General features: G+C 38.6%; 1 protein-coding gene across 1 annotated transcript; it reads right to left on the bottom strand.

Annotated features, from left to right (window-relative positions):
• Window positions 1-248: 248 nt before the first annotated feature.
• LOC107544010 (C-type lectin domain family 4 member A-like) lies at window positions 249-16,180 on the bottom strand. Its single transcript, XM_016221747.2, has 6 exons — window positions 16,099-16,180; window positions 12,272-12,388; window positions 10,579-10,680; window positions 4,869-5,020; window positions 3,733-3,848; window positions 249-1,990 (listed from the first exon to the last, which is right to left on the bottom strand). The coding sequence occupies exons 1-6, from the start codon at window positions 16,178-16,180 to the stop codon at window positions 1,846-1,848; spliced, it is 714 nt and encodes a 237-aa protein (XP_016077233.2). The 3' UTR covers window positions 249-1,845.
• Between the last annotated feature and the right edge of the window lie 806 nt (window positions 16,181-16,986).

The raw sequence follows: 16,986 nt of genomic DNA, 5'->3' as shown, positions 1-16,986 counted from the left end.
CACAATTCTATCCATTGATTGGGACAAAGCTAGATGCTTTTTCACTTAAATGTCACTCTTAAACACAAATCTTACATAAAAGCTGCTACATACAATCTTGATTTAATAGTGTTCTAGGGAAAATGAAAGAAAATGGACTCTGAACCACATTCATACAATGGAAGGGGGAGGAAGGAGAAAAGTTGCAGCACTGATAATATTATCGCCCTCCATCTCACTCCAGGTCAAGCACACTTTCCACTCTGACAATCAAAGGCATTTAGAAAAGAGGTCCTTTTTGCCCTCCCTACATCCCATCCCCATATTATTGAAATACTAATGGGAAAAGCTCATTGTAAATAAAGTTTCCCCAGAAATTTCCCAGAATTGTGATATAAGTTGCTTTCTGGGAAGTAAACTGGTAAATTCTACATATAATGTATAAAATCAGACCCTTATAAAAATAACTCAACTTATGATATAGTCAAGAAGTGAGTGGTAAATATAATTAATTACTCTGTTAAATCAAGAAAATCAGAGTACAATTTTAGGCCATATTGGGATAGTCCTGGCAAGAATCAGCTTTATCATGATTAATTATAACTACTATACTAAAGCATGAATTGCAGGCTTTATTGTAAATATCATATATTTTATAATGTTGTAGAAAGAAAATGATGTGTAAGAACTTAAGTGAAAAGGGGGTTACGAAGATGTCAGGAACCATTTTGAGTGGCAATCTATACATAGAAATTATAAAACTTAAAGATAAAAATGTATCAGAATACCTTATGAATATAAATCTGTCAACTCACCAGTGTTAACCTAAAAGTAAAAGGCCAAAGTGAGAAGCAACAAGCATTTATTTGGGATCCAAAAGCTATTCTGGAAGCACGGATTTGGGCAGAAACTTAATGTTCTAAGTAGGAGTTGATGGCAAGGGGTATTTGAGAACGGTAATGGGAACAAATATACAGACAGGAGGAAGGGATTTCTATAGGCGCAGACAGATTAACATAGTGATGCTAATTCTAAAGAATGACTTTAATTTTCAGTTGGGAGACATTTTTATTAGCTTTTTTTGTTATCTTTGCAAAGAGTTATTTGGGATACAATGTTGCTTTAGGCCCAGTTCAAAGGTTATTTTGCCAAGTTTTAACATCCAAAAGGTATGAGAAGTAAGACATGCAATGCAGTGGCTCTGTTTATATTATTTTTACACCAGTAATGGCTTCTAATTCTCTAATTCTAAATATCTAATGCTCAATCTCTGATTATCCTGTGCCTGTACTCTGATATTAAATGACAGTTCAAGTCCAAACAGAGAATGTTAGGGAGCACAAGAGCCTACTTATCTTCCGTTTGTATCATACACATCAATGGAAGATAAGTTTCAGCTTATTGATGTGTATTATATTCCAACTGATGCGTAATATGCTGTCAATGAAAACAATGAATCTGTCTGAGAAAAATGGAATGTAATAGTTGGTATTATTTTGCTTTTGACCAGCCTGTAAAGAGATAAATCCAGATAAATGGAGGAACCACATCATATTGTTATATCAGTATCTAACCCCTTAGCAATTAGACAAAAATTAGGAGAGGAGGCTCATGCTCCCTCCATTTGTCTGCAGACAGGCTCTCCAGTATACAGTATACAATAAAATGCTCAATAGATGTTCATTGTGTGAATGAATTTATGAATTAAGGTGTATACTTATTTTATGTAAGTTGAATAGATGACAGCCTACTGGAAAATTCTCTGGAGTTCACTTATGCAAGCTTACACAAAATTCTAAAAGGCAAATATTCATCTCTTTAATGGTGGATACCAATTCAACCACATGTTCATGGAGAATTTCCCATTCATAAGTAGATCTTCATCATCTTGCAAATTGACATGTGAGAGTTAATACAAGGAATATCATTCCAGCCCCACAAGACTTGGAAAGGAGCATTCAGTATAACACAACGCTCAGCAGGATTATTGGGTTCACCTGGATGCCAGAATCTGAAAGGGGGAAAAAAATCAGGATGTGTTTTCAGATCTTGAGAAGGGTTAGGAACAGTGAGGGAGGGGGCAGGAGTTGAACTGTGCAAAAGTCAAAGCAGATATGCTCATTTCTTTTCCATTTATCATGCAGTTTTTTTCTCCATCTGTGTCTCTGGCATTTCCCATGAAAACTGTTCCTACACATCTCCCAGAGTCATGTCATCTTACTGCATTAAACACTTTCCCAGCAGATATCCCAGAGGCTCCCTTCTATTTGTCCATGCCCTGTTCTAGGGGACTGTCAATCCATAGGCTCCCTTAAATGATGGCAAGGTTTACCCTGGTCCTGAGTCTTAATGTAGTTTGTTCCTTTTTTTTTTTTTTTTAAAGGCATCAGATTATTTATTTGGCTTCACAAACTCTATCTGGTCTTCAAATTTTATTGGTTCTTCTAATTAGTTCATCCTTTTATACTTTCTGCATACTCTAGGCATAGAGAGAGCAGTTTATAACTTTTAAAAATATATATTTATTTATTTATTGTTGAAAGTATTACAAATTTCCCCTTTTTCCCCCCATTGACACCCTCCACCCCACAACCCACTGTCCCAGGCCTTCATTACACTATTGTCTGTGTCCATGGGTTATGCATATATGCATATAAATTCCCAGGTTAATCTCTCCTGACACCCCCCCACCCCTCCTTCTCTCTGAGATTTGTCAGTCTGTTCCATGCTTCTATGATCCTGTTCAATGAATCTATTTTGTTCATTAGTTTATTTTGTTCATTAGATTCCACATATAAGTGAGATCATGTGATACTTGTCTTTCTCTAACTGGCTTATTTCACTTAGCACAATTTGTTCCTTTTTTTTTTTAATGTACTGCTTTTGGAGTCTAAAGAAGTAGTTAAAATCTATAAATCCAGCCCAGCTGATGTGGCTCAGTGGTTGAGCACCAACTTATGAACCTGGGAATCAAGGTTAGATTCTGGGTTGGGGCACATACCCAGGTTTTGGGGATTGGGCTCAATCCCCAGTTGGGGGGGGGGGGGTGGTGCAGGAGGCAGCTGATCAATGCCTCTCATCATTGATGTTTCTATCTCTCTTTCCCTCTCCCTCTCTCCGAAATTAATAAAAACATATATATATGTATTAAAAATCTATAAATCTTCTATTATGCCTGTTATCTTGGACAAGTTCTTTAATTTCCTTTATTTACAATTCTAAAAAATAAAGAATAGAGTAATATCCCTATATATTTCACACAGTTGATACAAGGATTAAAAATGGTAATGTACTTAAGAGTTTTAAAAGACCTACACAAATGTGGGATATTATAAAACTATCAGAATTTAGTTCATTTGTTTTATGAGATAATAAATATTAACAATTGATTATGATCTTAATTAATATGACTATGTGTTTGTTTAGCAATATAGATGTGTGGTTAAAAACCCAGACTTTGATGTTAAATAGACCTGGGTTTTAAGGGCCATTGTCATCACTGCCGGATAACATGCACTGTGTTATCTAAACTCTCTAAACTCAGTTTCCTCAGCTGTACAGTGAGAAAAACAATAGCATGTGCTTCACAGAGTTCTTGTGATGACTGAATGAGATAATAAATAAAATTATTTAACTTTGTGACAAGAGTTGTAAGAAGAGTGAGCTATTTTATTTTAATGCCTGATAGTATGGACACCCTAAAATGCCTGATGATTCAGGACTCAGGATTTCTTTATCTACTTCTATACTCACGTGGCACTTTTATTGTATGGTGTCTGATCAACCCATTGCCAGGCTCGTTTCCCCTCTGGGTCTGACAGCCCCAAATAATAAGCATGTGTTTTATCCAGGTTCTGAGTGATAAAATCCTGAGGGAAGAAAAGAAAGGAGTTATGGTCTTTTGAGTATTCAAGTTGAATTGAGTTATTTATGGTCTTAGGAAGAAGAGGAGAAGATCCAGGAATAGCCACATGGGGGCTCTGCCCAGGAGTCTGGGTCTTCTCTGGCTGTGCAGTACAGGATCACTGACATCACCTGTGAGCCTGATGCTCCTCTTAATTTATTCGGGCTGCTACAACAAATTCCACAGACAGAGGAGCTTATAAACAACAGACTTATTTCTCACAGTTCTAGAGGCTGGAATTCCCAATCAGGATACAAGCATGGTTGGGTAAATCCCTCTTCCTGGGTCATAGCTGGCACCTTCTGGTTGTCCTCAAATGGTGGAAGGCAAAGGAGCTGTTTGTGGTCTTTTTTAAAAGAACACGAATCTGATTTATAAGGGCCCCACCCTAATGGCCTAAGCATCTCCCAAAGACCCCAATTCCTAGTATCACCACTTTTGGAAATTAGCATTTCAACATATAAATGTAGAGGGGACACACACATTCAGAAGAGAGCAGTGTTCAATACATATGGAAGTGATTTCTATCCATAATCGTAATGAATTCTCATCTCAAACTCATTCCTACTTTTTTCTTCAGTAAGAGAGGGTTTTCTTCAAAGTTATGCATGAGTAAACTTTTGCACATTAAATCTGTTTCTTTCATAACCTAAGAGATTCTTTTACATATTTTATTCCCCTATTTGACTTAATACTGCTCCTCAGTTAATAATTTAGAAAACATTTACACGTTGAAATAATATGCCGATATTTCAGGCTTAAATATTTTCATCTTTCCACTCAACCCCCACATATTATATTTTAAGTGTCTCCATTTATTTTAGGGGAATTTAGTTTTATGGAAGCAGGAAGAAGATGTGAAATTTCATTGAAAGCCGTTCGGCACAGCACCAATATCCCAAAACAATGAAAACATCCTCCTTAGCCAAGAGAGGCATGCAAAACCCACACAGGATTTTTGGCTCCATTATCTATCAGAGCATACCTGCTCTTCCTTGGTATTGATCACCAGCAGGTGAGCCTTCATTTCCGAGCAGTTCTTTTTACTATCCATCCAATTTCTGGCTTTAGTAGAAAAAAAGTAGCAATGGAAATTAAATGACTTCCAATTCTTTGGGCAGCAGCTCCAGACGTTCTCTGTATTGACAGAAGACCATGTAGATGCAATATAAGAAAAGTAATTTGCAAAGTGTGTATCACAATTAAGGACCAAGGGGAAGCTCATGAAAACCAAGTCAGACAGCAAAAGACAATACCACATAATTTTACTTACATGTGGAATCTAAAGTACAAAAAAAAAATAGAGCCTGGCCGGCATGGCTCAGTGGTTGAGCATCGACCTATGAACTAAGAGGTCACGGAACAATTCCCAGTCAGGGCACATTCCCAGGTTTGGGGCTCGAGCCCCAGTAGGGAGCGTGCAGGAGACAGTTGATCAATGACTGTCTCATCATTGATGTTTCTCTCTCTCTCTCCCTCTCCCTTCCTCTCTCTGAAATTAATAAAAACATATTTAAAAAAATAAAAACATACTCATAGATACAGAGAACAGACTGGTGGTTGCCAGAGGGGAAAGGGGTTGTGTTGGGAGCCGGTGACGGGTCTGGACATGGTCCACGCCACATGAGGGGGTCTGGAGTCAAGGACTCGACCCTCCCCACAATTACCCTTGATATTGAGAGCCCCTTAGTGTCTGGACATGGTCCACAAGTTCCTGTGAGGAGCCGAGATAAGGATAATTACCAAGGCCTGGGCTCATGCAGAAGGCAGGATGTTTACTTTGAAAGAACTAGTTTGTATCACCCTCACCCCATTATCATTTGTTTGTTACTTATTATATAATAAAGGCGTTGAAGCCATTTGGGGTGCTCCTCATTGGAGGGCAGCCCTCCTGATCCCATAACTTTGTTGTCTCTTTAATTCCCACCGCTCGAACTCAGGTTTGTTCGTTTCTCAGGCTGGCTCCTGACAAGTGGCACCCGAACAGGGACCTGAGTCCTCGCGACGCAGCTTAAGGTAAGGTGAGGACCCCTCTGTATGTGGGCAGCGCGCCAGAAAAAGAATTGGGGGAAGGGGAGCATTTTTGTTTTATAGTCAGGAGGAAAATAAGATGGGGCAATCTAGTTCAACACACAGGCTTTTTGTTCAAATGTGACGTTCTATGTTAAGAACAAGAGGAGCAAAGGTTTCTGAAGAACATATTTTAAAGTTTTTAAAATTCATAGAGACAGTCTGTCCTTGGTTTCCTGAAGAAGGTACAGTTAATATAAAAACATGGGAAAAGGTAGGGGGAAAATTACGAGACTGGTATCATGCACATGGGCCAGAAAAGGTGCCCATGGATACATTCTCTCGCTGGAGCCTAGTCCGTGATTCCCTTGATCCCAGTCATGAGTTTGAACGTGAAACAGGGAGTATAGAGCAAAAAGAGGAGGCTCCTATATTAGAGGAAAAGTTAGAAGGAGGAGAGAATGTACAGAGGGGTGGGGTAGGGCTCCCGAATGGGATGCCGAGGAGCTCCCACCAGAAGAGCAGGCTGAACTAGGTGACGCGGCTGCTCGTGACAATATAATAACCTCTATCCAGCTGTGACTAATACAACTAAGGAGGTAACTCCAGAGATTGTCAGGCAGTTGACGCAGTTGGTGCAATATTTACAAACTTCTGAACAAAAGCCAGCTTTCCCTTCTGCTTCACCTGCCTCTCCATGGAAAAGAGATTATCAGGAAAATTCTAAATTGAATAATTGTAACAGGGAAAATAATGTAAATTATCCACGTATGGAAAAACAGATCAAGGATACCCTGTCTCCACTGCGAAGAACGCTCTTGAAAGCGCAAGAGAGTGGAGAGGAGGTGTGGAATTCTGGGTTTGCCGTTTTGCCAGTCTCTGAGCAGCCAAACCCTAATAATCCTAATCTGGTGCAAAGATATTACACTCCTTTGTCATTCAAAATGTTAAAGGAGCTAAAACAGGCTCAATATGGGCCCACTGCTCCGTATACTTTGACCATCCTAGGAAACATTGCTACTGACGCTTTAACTCCTAATGATTGGAAATCTATAGCTAAAGCATGTTTAACAGGAGGAAAATATTTATTGCGGACATCAGACTTTTATAATCATTGTCATGAGGCTGCAAACAGAAACAGGGCAAACAATATTCCTATAATTTATGAGATGTTAGTAGGAGAAGGGCCTCACTTAACCAATGATGCACAAGTAATCTACCTTCCGGAGGCTTATCATACAGTTAATGCACTAGCCTCTAAGGCCTGGCCTACACCTGGCAAAAAATCAGAAGAAATAGCCAAAATAAGGCAGGGACCTGAGAAGCCTCACCAAGATTTTGTTTCCAGATTGCTTCAGGCAGTTAATCGCTTAGTGCCTGACGGAGAGGCAGGAATGTTGCCAGTCACACAGCTGGCTTATGAGAATGCAAATTCAGCATGTCAATCCGCTATTAGACCTTGGGAAAAGAAGGGTTCACTATCGGATTATGTACGTCTCTGTGCCGATATTGGACCATCACATATACAAGGGTTGACATTAGCCGCAGTACTGCAAGGAACTATTCAAGGAGTAAAGAAACAGCACCAAATGGCTTCAATGCCTTTATTATATAGAAAGTAACAAACACGTGATAATGGGGTGAGGGTGATAAAAACTAGTTCCTCCAAAGCTGCATAAACACTCTTTCAGAGTAAACATCCTGCCTTCTGCATGAGCCCAGACCTTGGTAATTATCTTTATCTCGGCTCCTCACAGGAACTTGTGGGGAGGGTTGAGTCCTTGGCTCCAAGCCCTCAGGCTACATGGACCATGTCCAAACACTTAGCGGGCTCCCAACATCAAGGGTAATTGTGGGGAGGGTCGAGTCCTTGACTCCAGCCCCTCAGGTGGCGTGGACCATGTCCAGACACGTCACCTGCTCCTGACAGGGTTGGGGGCCTAGTGAAAAAGACAAAGGGATTAAGAAGTACAAATGGGAAGTTACAAAATAGTCTCGTGGATGTCAAGTAAAGCATAGGGAATACAGTCAATAATATTGTAATAACTATGTATAGTGCCAGGTGAGTACTTGAAATATTGGGGAGAGCACTTTATAAAGTAAGTGCTGTACACCTGAAACTAATATAAAATAATATTGAATGTAAACTGCAATTGAAAAATAAAATTCTCTTTAAATTAAAAAAGTAAAAATAAGTAAAGCCAAACTCACAGAAACAGGGAGTACAATAGCAATTGCCAGGGGCTGGTGGTAAGGGAAATGGGGAGATGTTGATTAAAGGGTACAAACTTTCAGCTCTAAGATGAGTAAGTTCTGGGAATCTAATATACAGCATGGTCACTTTAATGAATAATACTGTATTACATAATTGATAGTTGTTAGTAGAGTATATTTTAAATGCTACCATCACACATAAAAGGTAATTATGTGAGGGGATTAAGGTAACTAACTTTATTGTGGTTATTACTGAAATGTACATGTATCACCTCATCACACTGTAGTCCTTAATCAACAATATCTCAGTAACTCTGGGGGGAAAATTAAGAAAGAAGGGGGACCACATGGAAACTAGAACCGCCATCTTCACCCAGAGGTAACAAGGAGCCACACCCATTAGATGTCAAGGTCAAGTCTATCTACATCAGGCAGTAACAAAGCAGGGCCTCTTTATTCTTGCCAGAGTGGTATCAGGAAAAGCCAGCTAAACCAGAAGGTTTAAATAAGATTCAGATGCTCAGGACATAATACAAAAATATCCAGATTTCAATAGAAAATCTAAGAACCACAAAGTTCTCAAAATTAATTTCAGAAAAGAAAATAAATACATGCCAGTACCAAGCAAACAGAAATATTAGAATTATCTGACCAAGATTTTAAAGAAACCATGACAAAGATGCTACAACAAAAAAGTTCAAACATGTATGAACCAAGGGATAAAATAAAAAGCCTCAGCAAAGAAATAGAAAATCTCAGCAAAGAAATTAAAGTGTAAAACAGAAACAGATGGAAATTTATAAATGAAAAATATAATAACGAAAATAAAAAGCTCAGTGGGTGGGCAAACAGCAGAATGGAGAGGCCAAAGAAATCAGTGAATTGAAAACAGAATAACAGAAATTACCCAACTGAACACAGAGACAAAATAAACTGGAAAATAACCCCAACATAAATAGGCTTCCAGTTTCCAGTCGAGCATATAAGAGGCTTTGTTGGAGGAGGTCATCAGGGGGATATAACTGCCAGTTGACCTGTGAGCTGGACCCAGTCAATCAGGGGCTCCTCTCCTCCTCCCCTGTCTTTGGAATATATGTTCCACTTGCCCTTTCCTTGCTAGAAACTGCCCCAAGGACATAGTGTTGAGATAATAATGTGGTGTTGAGATCCACCTGGATGGTATACTGGACCCAGTTAAAACCTCTATATCAGGAGTGGGGAACTTTTTTCTGCCAAGGGCCATTTGGATATTTATAACATTATTTGAGGGCCATACAAAATTATCAACTTAAAAATTAGCTATGAAAAAAGCTCCTAGATTTATTGAATTTCTAGTCCTGCCTGTGGTTGCCTTGGCAGGGCCAGACCAAATGATTTTGCAGGCCGTATATGGCCCTTGGGCTAGATGTTCCCCAGCCCTGCTCTTTATAAACTTAAAATTTTGCTGGGTGGGGTGACATACTGGTATTGGTGCCACTCAAGATAAGCCTCATAAATAAGTTCCTTTGCTCATTAAATGTACCGCCTACCAATCTGGAGTGGTCTGTGTTTTTCTTAGAACTTTCCTTGCCCTCCATGCATGGGGACTAGTTTACAAACCAAAAATTGGTAAGTGAACCAGAAGACTGAAGAACTGAGCCTTAGGAAAGAGACATCCATGGGAGAAATCCCAAGTCTGACATTGACCTCTATGTGGGGAGAAGTCAGACTTTATCAGATGCTTATGGACAGACACATGAGTTTGAGGACACTGGTTTGGTGTGCTTGTTTGATTGACTGTGCAGAGCGCAACTGTGGCAAATAAGAGAAACAAATGGCTGCCACACTGGACTGGTGGCTACTGTGGGCAGTTCAGCAACCAATGCCCAACTAGAGGCTGAAGCTTGAGCTAGAAAGTTAGAAGAAAAGCTAAAGAAAGTCATGTAGGTGTCCACTACTCTGTTATGTTCTGGGCTAGCAGACAAGGTGGGAGAGCAGAATAATAATTTGGAGACCTTAACATGCTATTTTGCAAAGCTAAAATATGAAAGTGGCTTTAAAACTGGGTGATGGGTAGAGGCTGGAAGAGTTTTGAGGTGCATGCTAGAAAAAGCCTAGATTGCCTTGAATGGGCTGTTGGTAGAAATATGGGGCCAGGGGAGCACTTGAAATATCAGGGGGATCACTCTGTAAAGTACATGATTGTCTAAACACTATGCTGTACACCTGAAACTAATACAGAATAATATTGAATGTAAACTATACTTGAAAAAAATTTTTTTAAATTTTAAAAGACTATTTTCTTGCGCAGACATAGTAGAGATATTCGTATATGAATGTTATACCCTATATATCTATAGACCTAAAGCTTGAAATGATCATGATACTCAGCTTCTTAGTGTGATCTACTTGTGAATCTTTTCAGAAATATTGATTGGGGGATCTTTACACAGTATAGTCAACAACTAAATTATAGACACATTAATTTTTACCTTCCATGGTCAAATTTTCTTTCATACATTCCAATGCTGTGTGAGTAAATTCTTTTATAGTCTTTTTTTCTTTAAGAAGCTGAGAATATTTTTGAAAGAAAACTGAAAAAGAGAATAAGACCATTCATTTTCCTGGTAGTGTTATGACTTTGCTTTCTATTGTTACTTTCTTGAATTCTTTATAGAAACAAAACCTGCAAATGCCCAATTACTTGAGTAGAAAGATCCTGACTATGGGAAAGATTTCCTATCACCCCATATTCAATGTAACCCAAATCCTACTGATTTTAAAACCAGAGATTTCTCCAGGAATAGCTACAAGATCAGTAGTTGAAAGACATGTGACAGTTTCATTATTATGTGTCAAAAGGATTTATTCATATTCTCCTTTAATACTAAATGTACGATGCACACAAAGGCTAACCTTTGAAGGAGGAGGAATGGTGAAAAAAATGGATCCTGCTTCCACCACTCTGGGAAAGCCATCCTTGCATTGGTCATGGCTAATATCCCAGGTTTCCTTCTTTTCTTCCTCTTTGACCTCCTGCAATACTTGACTCCAGTTCTCTCCCCACTTAACTCTTGGCTTCAGCCAGGACCACTGAGCCCAGTCCAGACTACCAAATCACAAAATCATGAGCTAAATATATAGCTGCTGTTTTCATCCACTAAGTTTTAGGTTAGTTTATTAAGCAGCAGGAGATAATTGATAGAATAATCTTCAGGGGAAAAATTCACCCTCTTTAGAATGGTACACAACACTCTTCATGATCTGAGCCCCACTACTTTCTCCCACCTACAGCTTCATTTCTCACAGTTGACTTAGCACCATATGTTCCAGTCATTTATTCACAGGTTTCCTCACATTTTCCCATGTTCTCTCTCTTCTCTATGCCACCTCCTTCAGGAAGTCTATCTCAGCCTCCTATGCTTCTTATCTGTACAACACTACCATACAATGTTGTAACCACTGGTTCATGTGACCAGTTACTACCATTTTCTGAACTTCTTGAGACCAATAACTATGGCTTGTACTCTGTCTGGCACAGTGTCTGACATAAGGTAGATGGCCATCATTGCTTATTGAATGACCAAATGGATGAATAAAATATCTACCCAAATATATACTAGTTTTTATTCCTTTTTTTTTTCTTTTTAACAATTTGACAAATTCTTAAAGCCAAAGATATGCAGAAATCTACTTATTTGCCAAGTTGCCTTTTAGAATATCATGTCTTGGGCAATACAGAAATAATTAAAGTAAAAACTCAATGGGAAACTTTTCCTGGATATTTCTTCCCATATCCTTGTTCACTTGCTCATCCCAAAATATGTATGTGTGCACTCAAAAAGACCTGGTCTTATAAACACTAAGGAAATATGAATTTGTCCTCTCACAACTGTCTAATGTAAAAATGGTGCCCTATATATTTCACTCTACAACACAAACTCCTGGACACACATATACTCTTCAATTTCTATAGAGTGTATTCCATTATTTTTATAGAAAAGTAACTAAATTCAAATAAAAAACAAAGTTTCTAATGGATTCCCACTAATTATATCACCTGTCCCCAGAGAAGACTTTTTTCCCTAAATTTCTGGATAAATCCCTTGTAAAGTACCAGAATCTAATGGAGACCCTCTGTTGGTGTAAGGTGGACATTCTTTATAGTTTCATTTGGATACTTACTGATAAAAGCGATAAAAAATGAGATTGCCAATAACAGCAGAAGCATCAGCAATAAGGGTAAGAGTACCTTGGGAAAACCAGGGTTACTTTTGTGAAGGCTTGTCTTCTCTTTGGGAGCTAAAGAAGAAATCAAATTAGTTTTATCAGTTGTAAATCCTGACCATTACTTACTCTTTCTCCTTCTCTCCCTCTTCTCCCTTTTCTTAGGTGGCATACTATTACTAACAATATGACACTGGAAATAACATAAACAAAGGAAGGAAATATGTTCATTGTAGAAGCTTTGGAAAATATGGAAAAGCATAAACCCTACTGTTGAGGACAACTGTTAATATTTTGGTATATGTCCTTCCAGCAATTTTTTAGGGTATTTATATATACATGCACATTTTCCCACATGATTGACACACCATATATACTAGTTTCTGACCTATTATTTTTTATATGCTGTATAATGACATTTTTATATCATAATTTATTCTACCACACTCTTTATTGTGGTTGGAGACTATTTCATTATATATTTAATTACTCTTCTAGACTGTTTCCATTTTTCATTGAATTTATTGAGGTTGCATTGGTTATTAAAATTATATAGATTTCAAGCATACAATCCTATAATACATTTATTGGGGTGACATTAGTTAATAAGGTTATATAGGTTTCAAGTGTAGATTTCTATAATATATGATGTGTCTTAAAAACTTTCTTGTTAGCAGGGTTGGATACATGCCTAAATCCCAGTATACACAGACACATGCAATTTGTGCCTCAAAATATTTAAAAACTTTCCCTTAATGTCCAAAGAAATTGGAGATTTTTTGCCCCACCCTGGTGATTCCCAGAAACCTCACTCCTCCCTACTTGCAAGCTCATCCAAGCCATTTCCAGTGGCTTTTCTATGCAAGTGGCCTCTCTAGCCTCATGCTTAGGACTTTCCTAAAATCTCTCAAACAAGCAGCAGGTGGCCTCAGCATGCCCCATACTTCTCCATAAGTGGCCCCAGACCTGGCACTAGCAGCAGCCTGCATTGGTTCAGAGCTTGGCCTCTCCTGGACACTTCCAAGCCAAGCACATATAGCAGCCATCTACGGATTTCTGTGTAACTTATGCTGGGTGACTCTGGGCAAGACATAAGCAGAGGCTGACTTTGCACCTCCTGGGAGGCCTCAGAAACAGTGCACCTGGTGGTCAGACTCGACCATGCTGGATTACAACCCTACAACATCCATTAGTGATACACCCAAAGGGTGCACTTGGTGAACACCAAAGCTCCACTGAAGTAAATCCTGCTCCACAGGAGTGTCTCCAGCACAGCAGCTCTTTGAATGTAGTTTCAGCTGGTCCTCACAGCTGATTGGCCTGGGGGTCGACTTCTCCCAGTGACACCAATAGCAACCAAGGCTCAACTACAACAGGACAGTGGACAGTGCACACAGCCCACACAGGGGAGCACCTAGAAGGCCCAGCTCAAGTGATTGGGGAGGCTGAGCCACTGGACCCTACAGGACATCTACTACACAAACTCAATGCTACCAATTGCAGGAGACATAGCACCTCTACCTAACACATAGAAACAAACACCAGGAAGCAGCCAAAATGTGGACGCAAAAAAACATGTCACAAAGGAAAGAACAGACGAAACCTCCAGAAAAAGAACTAAATGAAATGGAGCCAAGAAAGCTACTAGATATAGAGTTCAAAACAATGGTTATAAGGATGCTCAAGGATCTTAGTAAGACTATTAAGGAAATTAGTGAGATCATCAATGACATAATAAAGTACCAATCAGAAATGAAGGCAACATGAACTGAAATGAAGAATAATTTACAGGGAATCAACAATAGAGTAGAGGACACTAAGAATCAAATCATCAGTTTGGAATATAAGGAAGCAAAAAACATCCAATCAAAAGACCAAAAAGAAAAAAAGAATCCAGAAGTATGAAGATAGTATAAGGAGCCTCTGGGACAACTTCAAGAGGCCCAACATTCACATTATTGGGATGCCAGAAGGAGAAGACAGCAAGAAATTGAAAACCTATTATAAAAAATAATGACAAAAACTTTCCCTGCCTGGTTAAAGAAATAGACTTAGAAGTCTAGGAAGCACAGAGAGTTCCAAACAAGAGGAACTCAAAGAGGCCCACAGCAAGACACATCATAATCAAAGGTTAAAGACAAAGAGAGAATCTTAAAAGCAGCAAGAGAAAAGCAATTAGTTACCTACAAGGGAGCACCCATAGGACTGTCCGCTGATAACTCCACAGAAACCTTGCAGGCCAGAAGGGAGTGGCAAGAAATACTCAAAGTGATGAAAAGCAAGGACCTACAACTAAGATTACTCTACCCAGCAAAGCTGTAATTTAGAACTGAAGGTCAGACAAAGAGTTTACAGATAAGAAAGGGCTAAAGGAGTTCATCACCACCAGACCAGTATCACATGAAATGTTGAAGGGTCTTCTATAAGAAAAAGCTAATGAACAAAAGAATTTGACAAACCAGATAGACCCAGAGACATTGATGTATGTATGCAACAGACTGTCATATTTCAGAGGGAAGAGGGTAGGGGGGTGGGGATGGGAAGAAATTAACCAAAGAAATTATATGCATATATGCATAAATGCATAACCCATGGACACAGACAACAATGGGGTGAAGACCTGGGGAGAGAGTGGGAGAGAGGTGGAGGGGGTCAATGGGGGGGGGGGGTGAATGCAACACTGTAACACTTTCAACAATAAAGATAAATTTTAAAAATAATGAATAAATAAATAAATAAATAAATAAATAAAGCCAGAGCAGATAAATATAATCATCCCTGATCACATCCATAGGATAAGGTCAGATCTTTTTAGTCACTATTTGATGGTTAAAAATTATTTTCTCAAAGTAATGTCACATTACTAAGTATATTATCTAATTTTTAGAAAAAAATACATATATACATTTATGTATATTTATGTCTGGAAGGATATACACTAGAATGTAAGTTATATTTATCTCTAGATGGTAGAACAAAATTTCAATTTTATGTACCTCTAGCTTTTAATTTTTTCTACAATGAACATTTTAACATATAATAAAGAAGTTTTATATATTTTTAAGGGGGAAAATACAGTTTTCCTGAGTATTCTCCACATCTCAGCAGAGGAATTTTGGAAAACATGAGCATCATGACCACCCTATCATGGCTTCTTAGACTCTACATGCTTTTTTCTCTCTGTTTTGCTCTATATCTGAGATGTCAGAGATGCTACTGAAATTACATTTTATCTACTCCAAAACTTAGTTGAATCCATCTCAGAGATGCACTATGCAATGGGTTATCTCATTACAGAACAATTTCCCTGGAGGTATAAGGGACTTTATAAGACTTTCTAGTCTTTTATCTGCAATGATCTTTTGTTCCACTTTAGTCCAGCATTAACAAATACACCCAGGGCACTCTCCACCCAAACTCTTGTTTCTTTAATTGGTCAAGAAACAAAGCCCACTAGTTCATTACTCTGCAGGAGCTATGGATAATTTAGTGGGCTTTGTTATTGCTGACTGCAGTCTCACTGAGCCTCAGAAAACTCAGGGGGACCACTTTCCCCCATAATTACCACCCTCCTTAGCTCATCTCAGTTTTTTCTAGTACAACTGTACAAACTCTAATACTTCTCTTCAGGCAGTTTAATCGTATGAGAATCCTATATTTCCAAACTGTGGCCAGTCAGAAAACCAGTATCTAATATCACCTATGTTTTGTTTATAGTATTCTCTCTTCATTCTTCATCTCATCATTAATATCATTAATTCTGATAACCAGAAAATGTTTCTTACCTGCAGGAGGCTCTGATTTGGTGCCTAAGGACTTGGATTCATTTGTGAACCTCACTTCAGCATAAGTGATCTCTGAAGTCATATTGAGAAGTGACCCTCTGCTCTCTTCAAAAAAATCCTCTTTATCTCTTCCTTAAAACATCCTAAAATGAAAAACAGACAGGATGGTGACTTGTCATACTTCCTATTATGCAGCCAAATGAGAACAGATGCCACAGATTGTAAGTAGCCCTGAGAGGAACCTCATGAGAGCTTAAACCTCAAGACAGAGGCCCATTCTCCAGGACCAGCATGGTGGAAGTTATAGCCTTTAAACATATGCTAGCAAAAGTAAAAAAAACTAGGAACTCAAAGGGTAGAGGAAAGAAATAAGAAGTAACATAAAAGAGGAATTAAGCAACTAGAGAAGTCTTTCATGAGAACTGTGTTATTTGAACTCACCAGCAAGAATAAAATTTAAGTATTTGTATGCATCTATATGCAAACAATTATTTGCAGACAGACCAATCTTGGCATATACTCACTTAGGCTGCATTCTCCTCACCATCTGTTGCTGATCAAGGACACCACATTCTAAGAGGATCATTGAAAAAAACTTATGTCAGCTTCCTACTTTTAACAGTCAGCATCCTCTAATATATTGGGGAAGTGAAACTTTAGATGGTATGCCTTCTGAATCTTCTCAGTGCTGTCTGATCTTCCCTGTTGTTCTTAACTAACTCCATCATGAATCTCCATTTATTTTGCTACAGTCACCTCCAGCAACTTCTGAAAGTGACTCTCTGTTGGGTGTTAGAGGAGTAGGCCACCCTTCTCTATTCCACCCTTCTCCATCCCTTTTAATCCCCACAACAGCACAACAAAAGACTATGCATGTATATATAACTA

This window comes from Miniopterus natalensis, chromosome 2, assembly GCF_054644295.1.
Source record: "Miniopterus natalensis isolate mMinNat1 chromosome 2, mMinNat1.hap1, whole genome shotgun sequence".
NCBI lineage: Eukaryota > Metazoa > Chordata > Mammalia > Chiroptera > Miniopteridae > Miniopterus > Miniopterus natalensis.
This window is presented reverse-complemented; position numbering and strand designations above follow the sequence as displayed.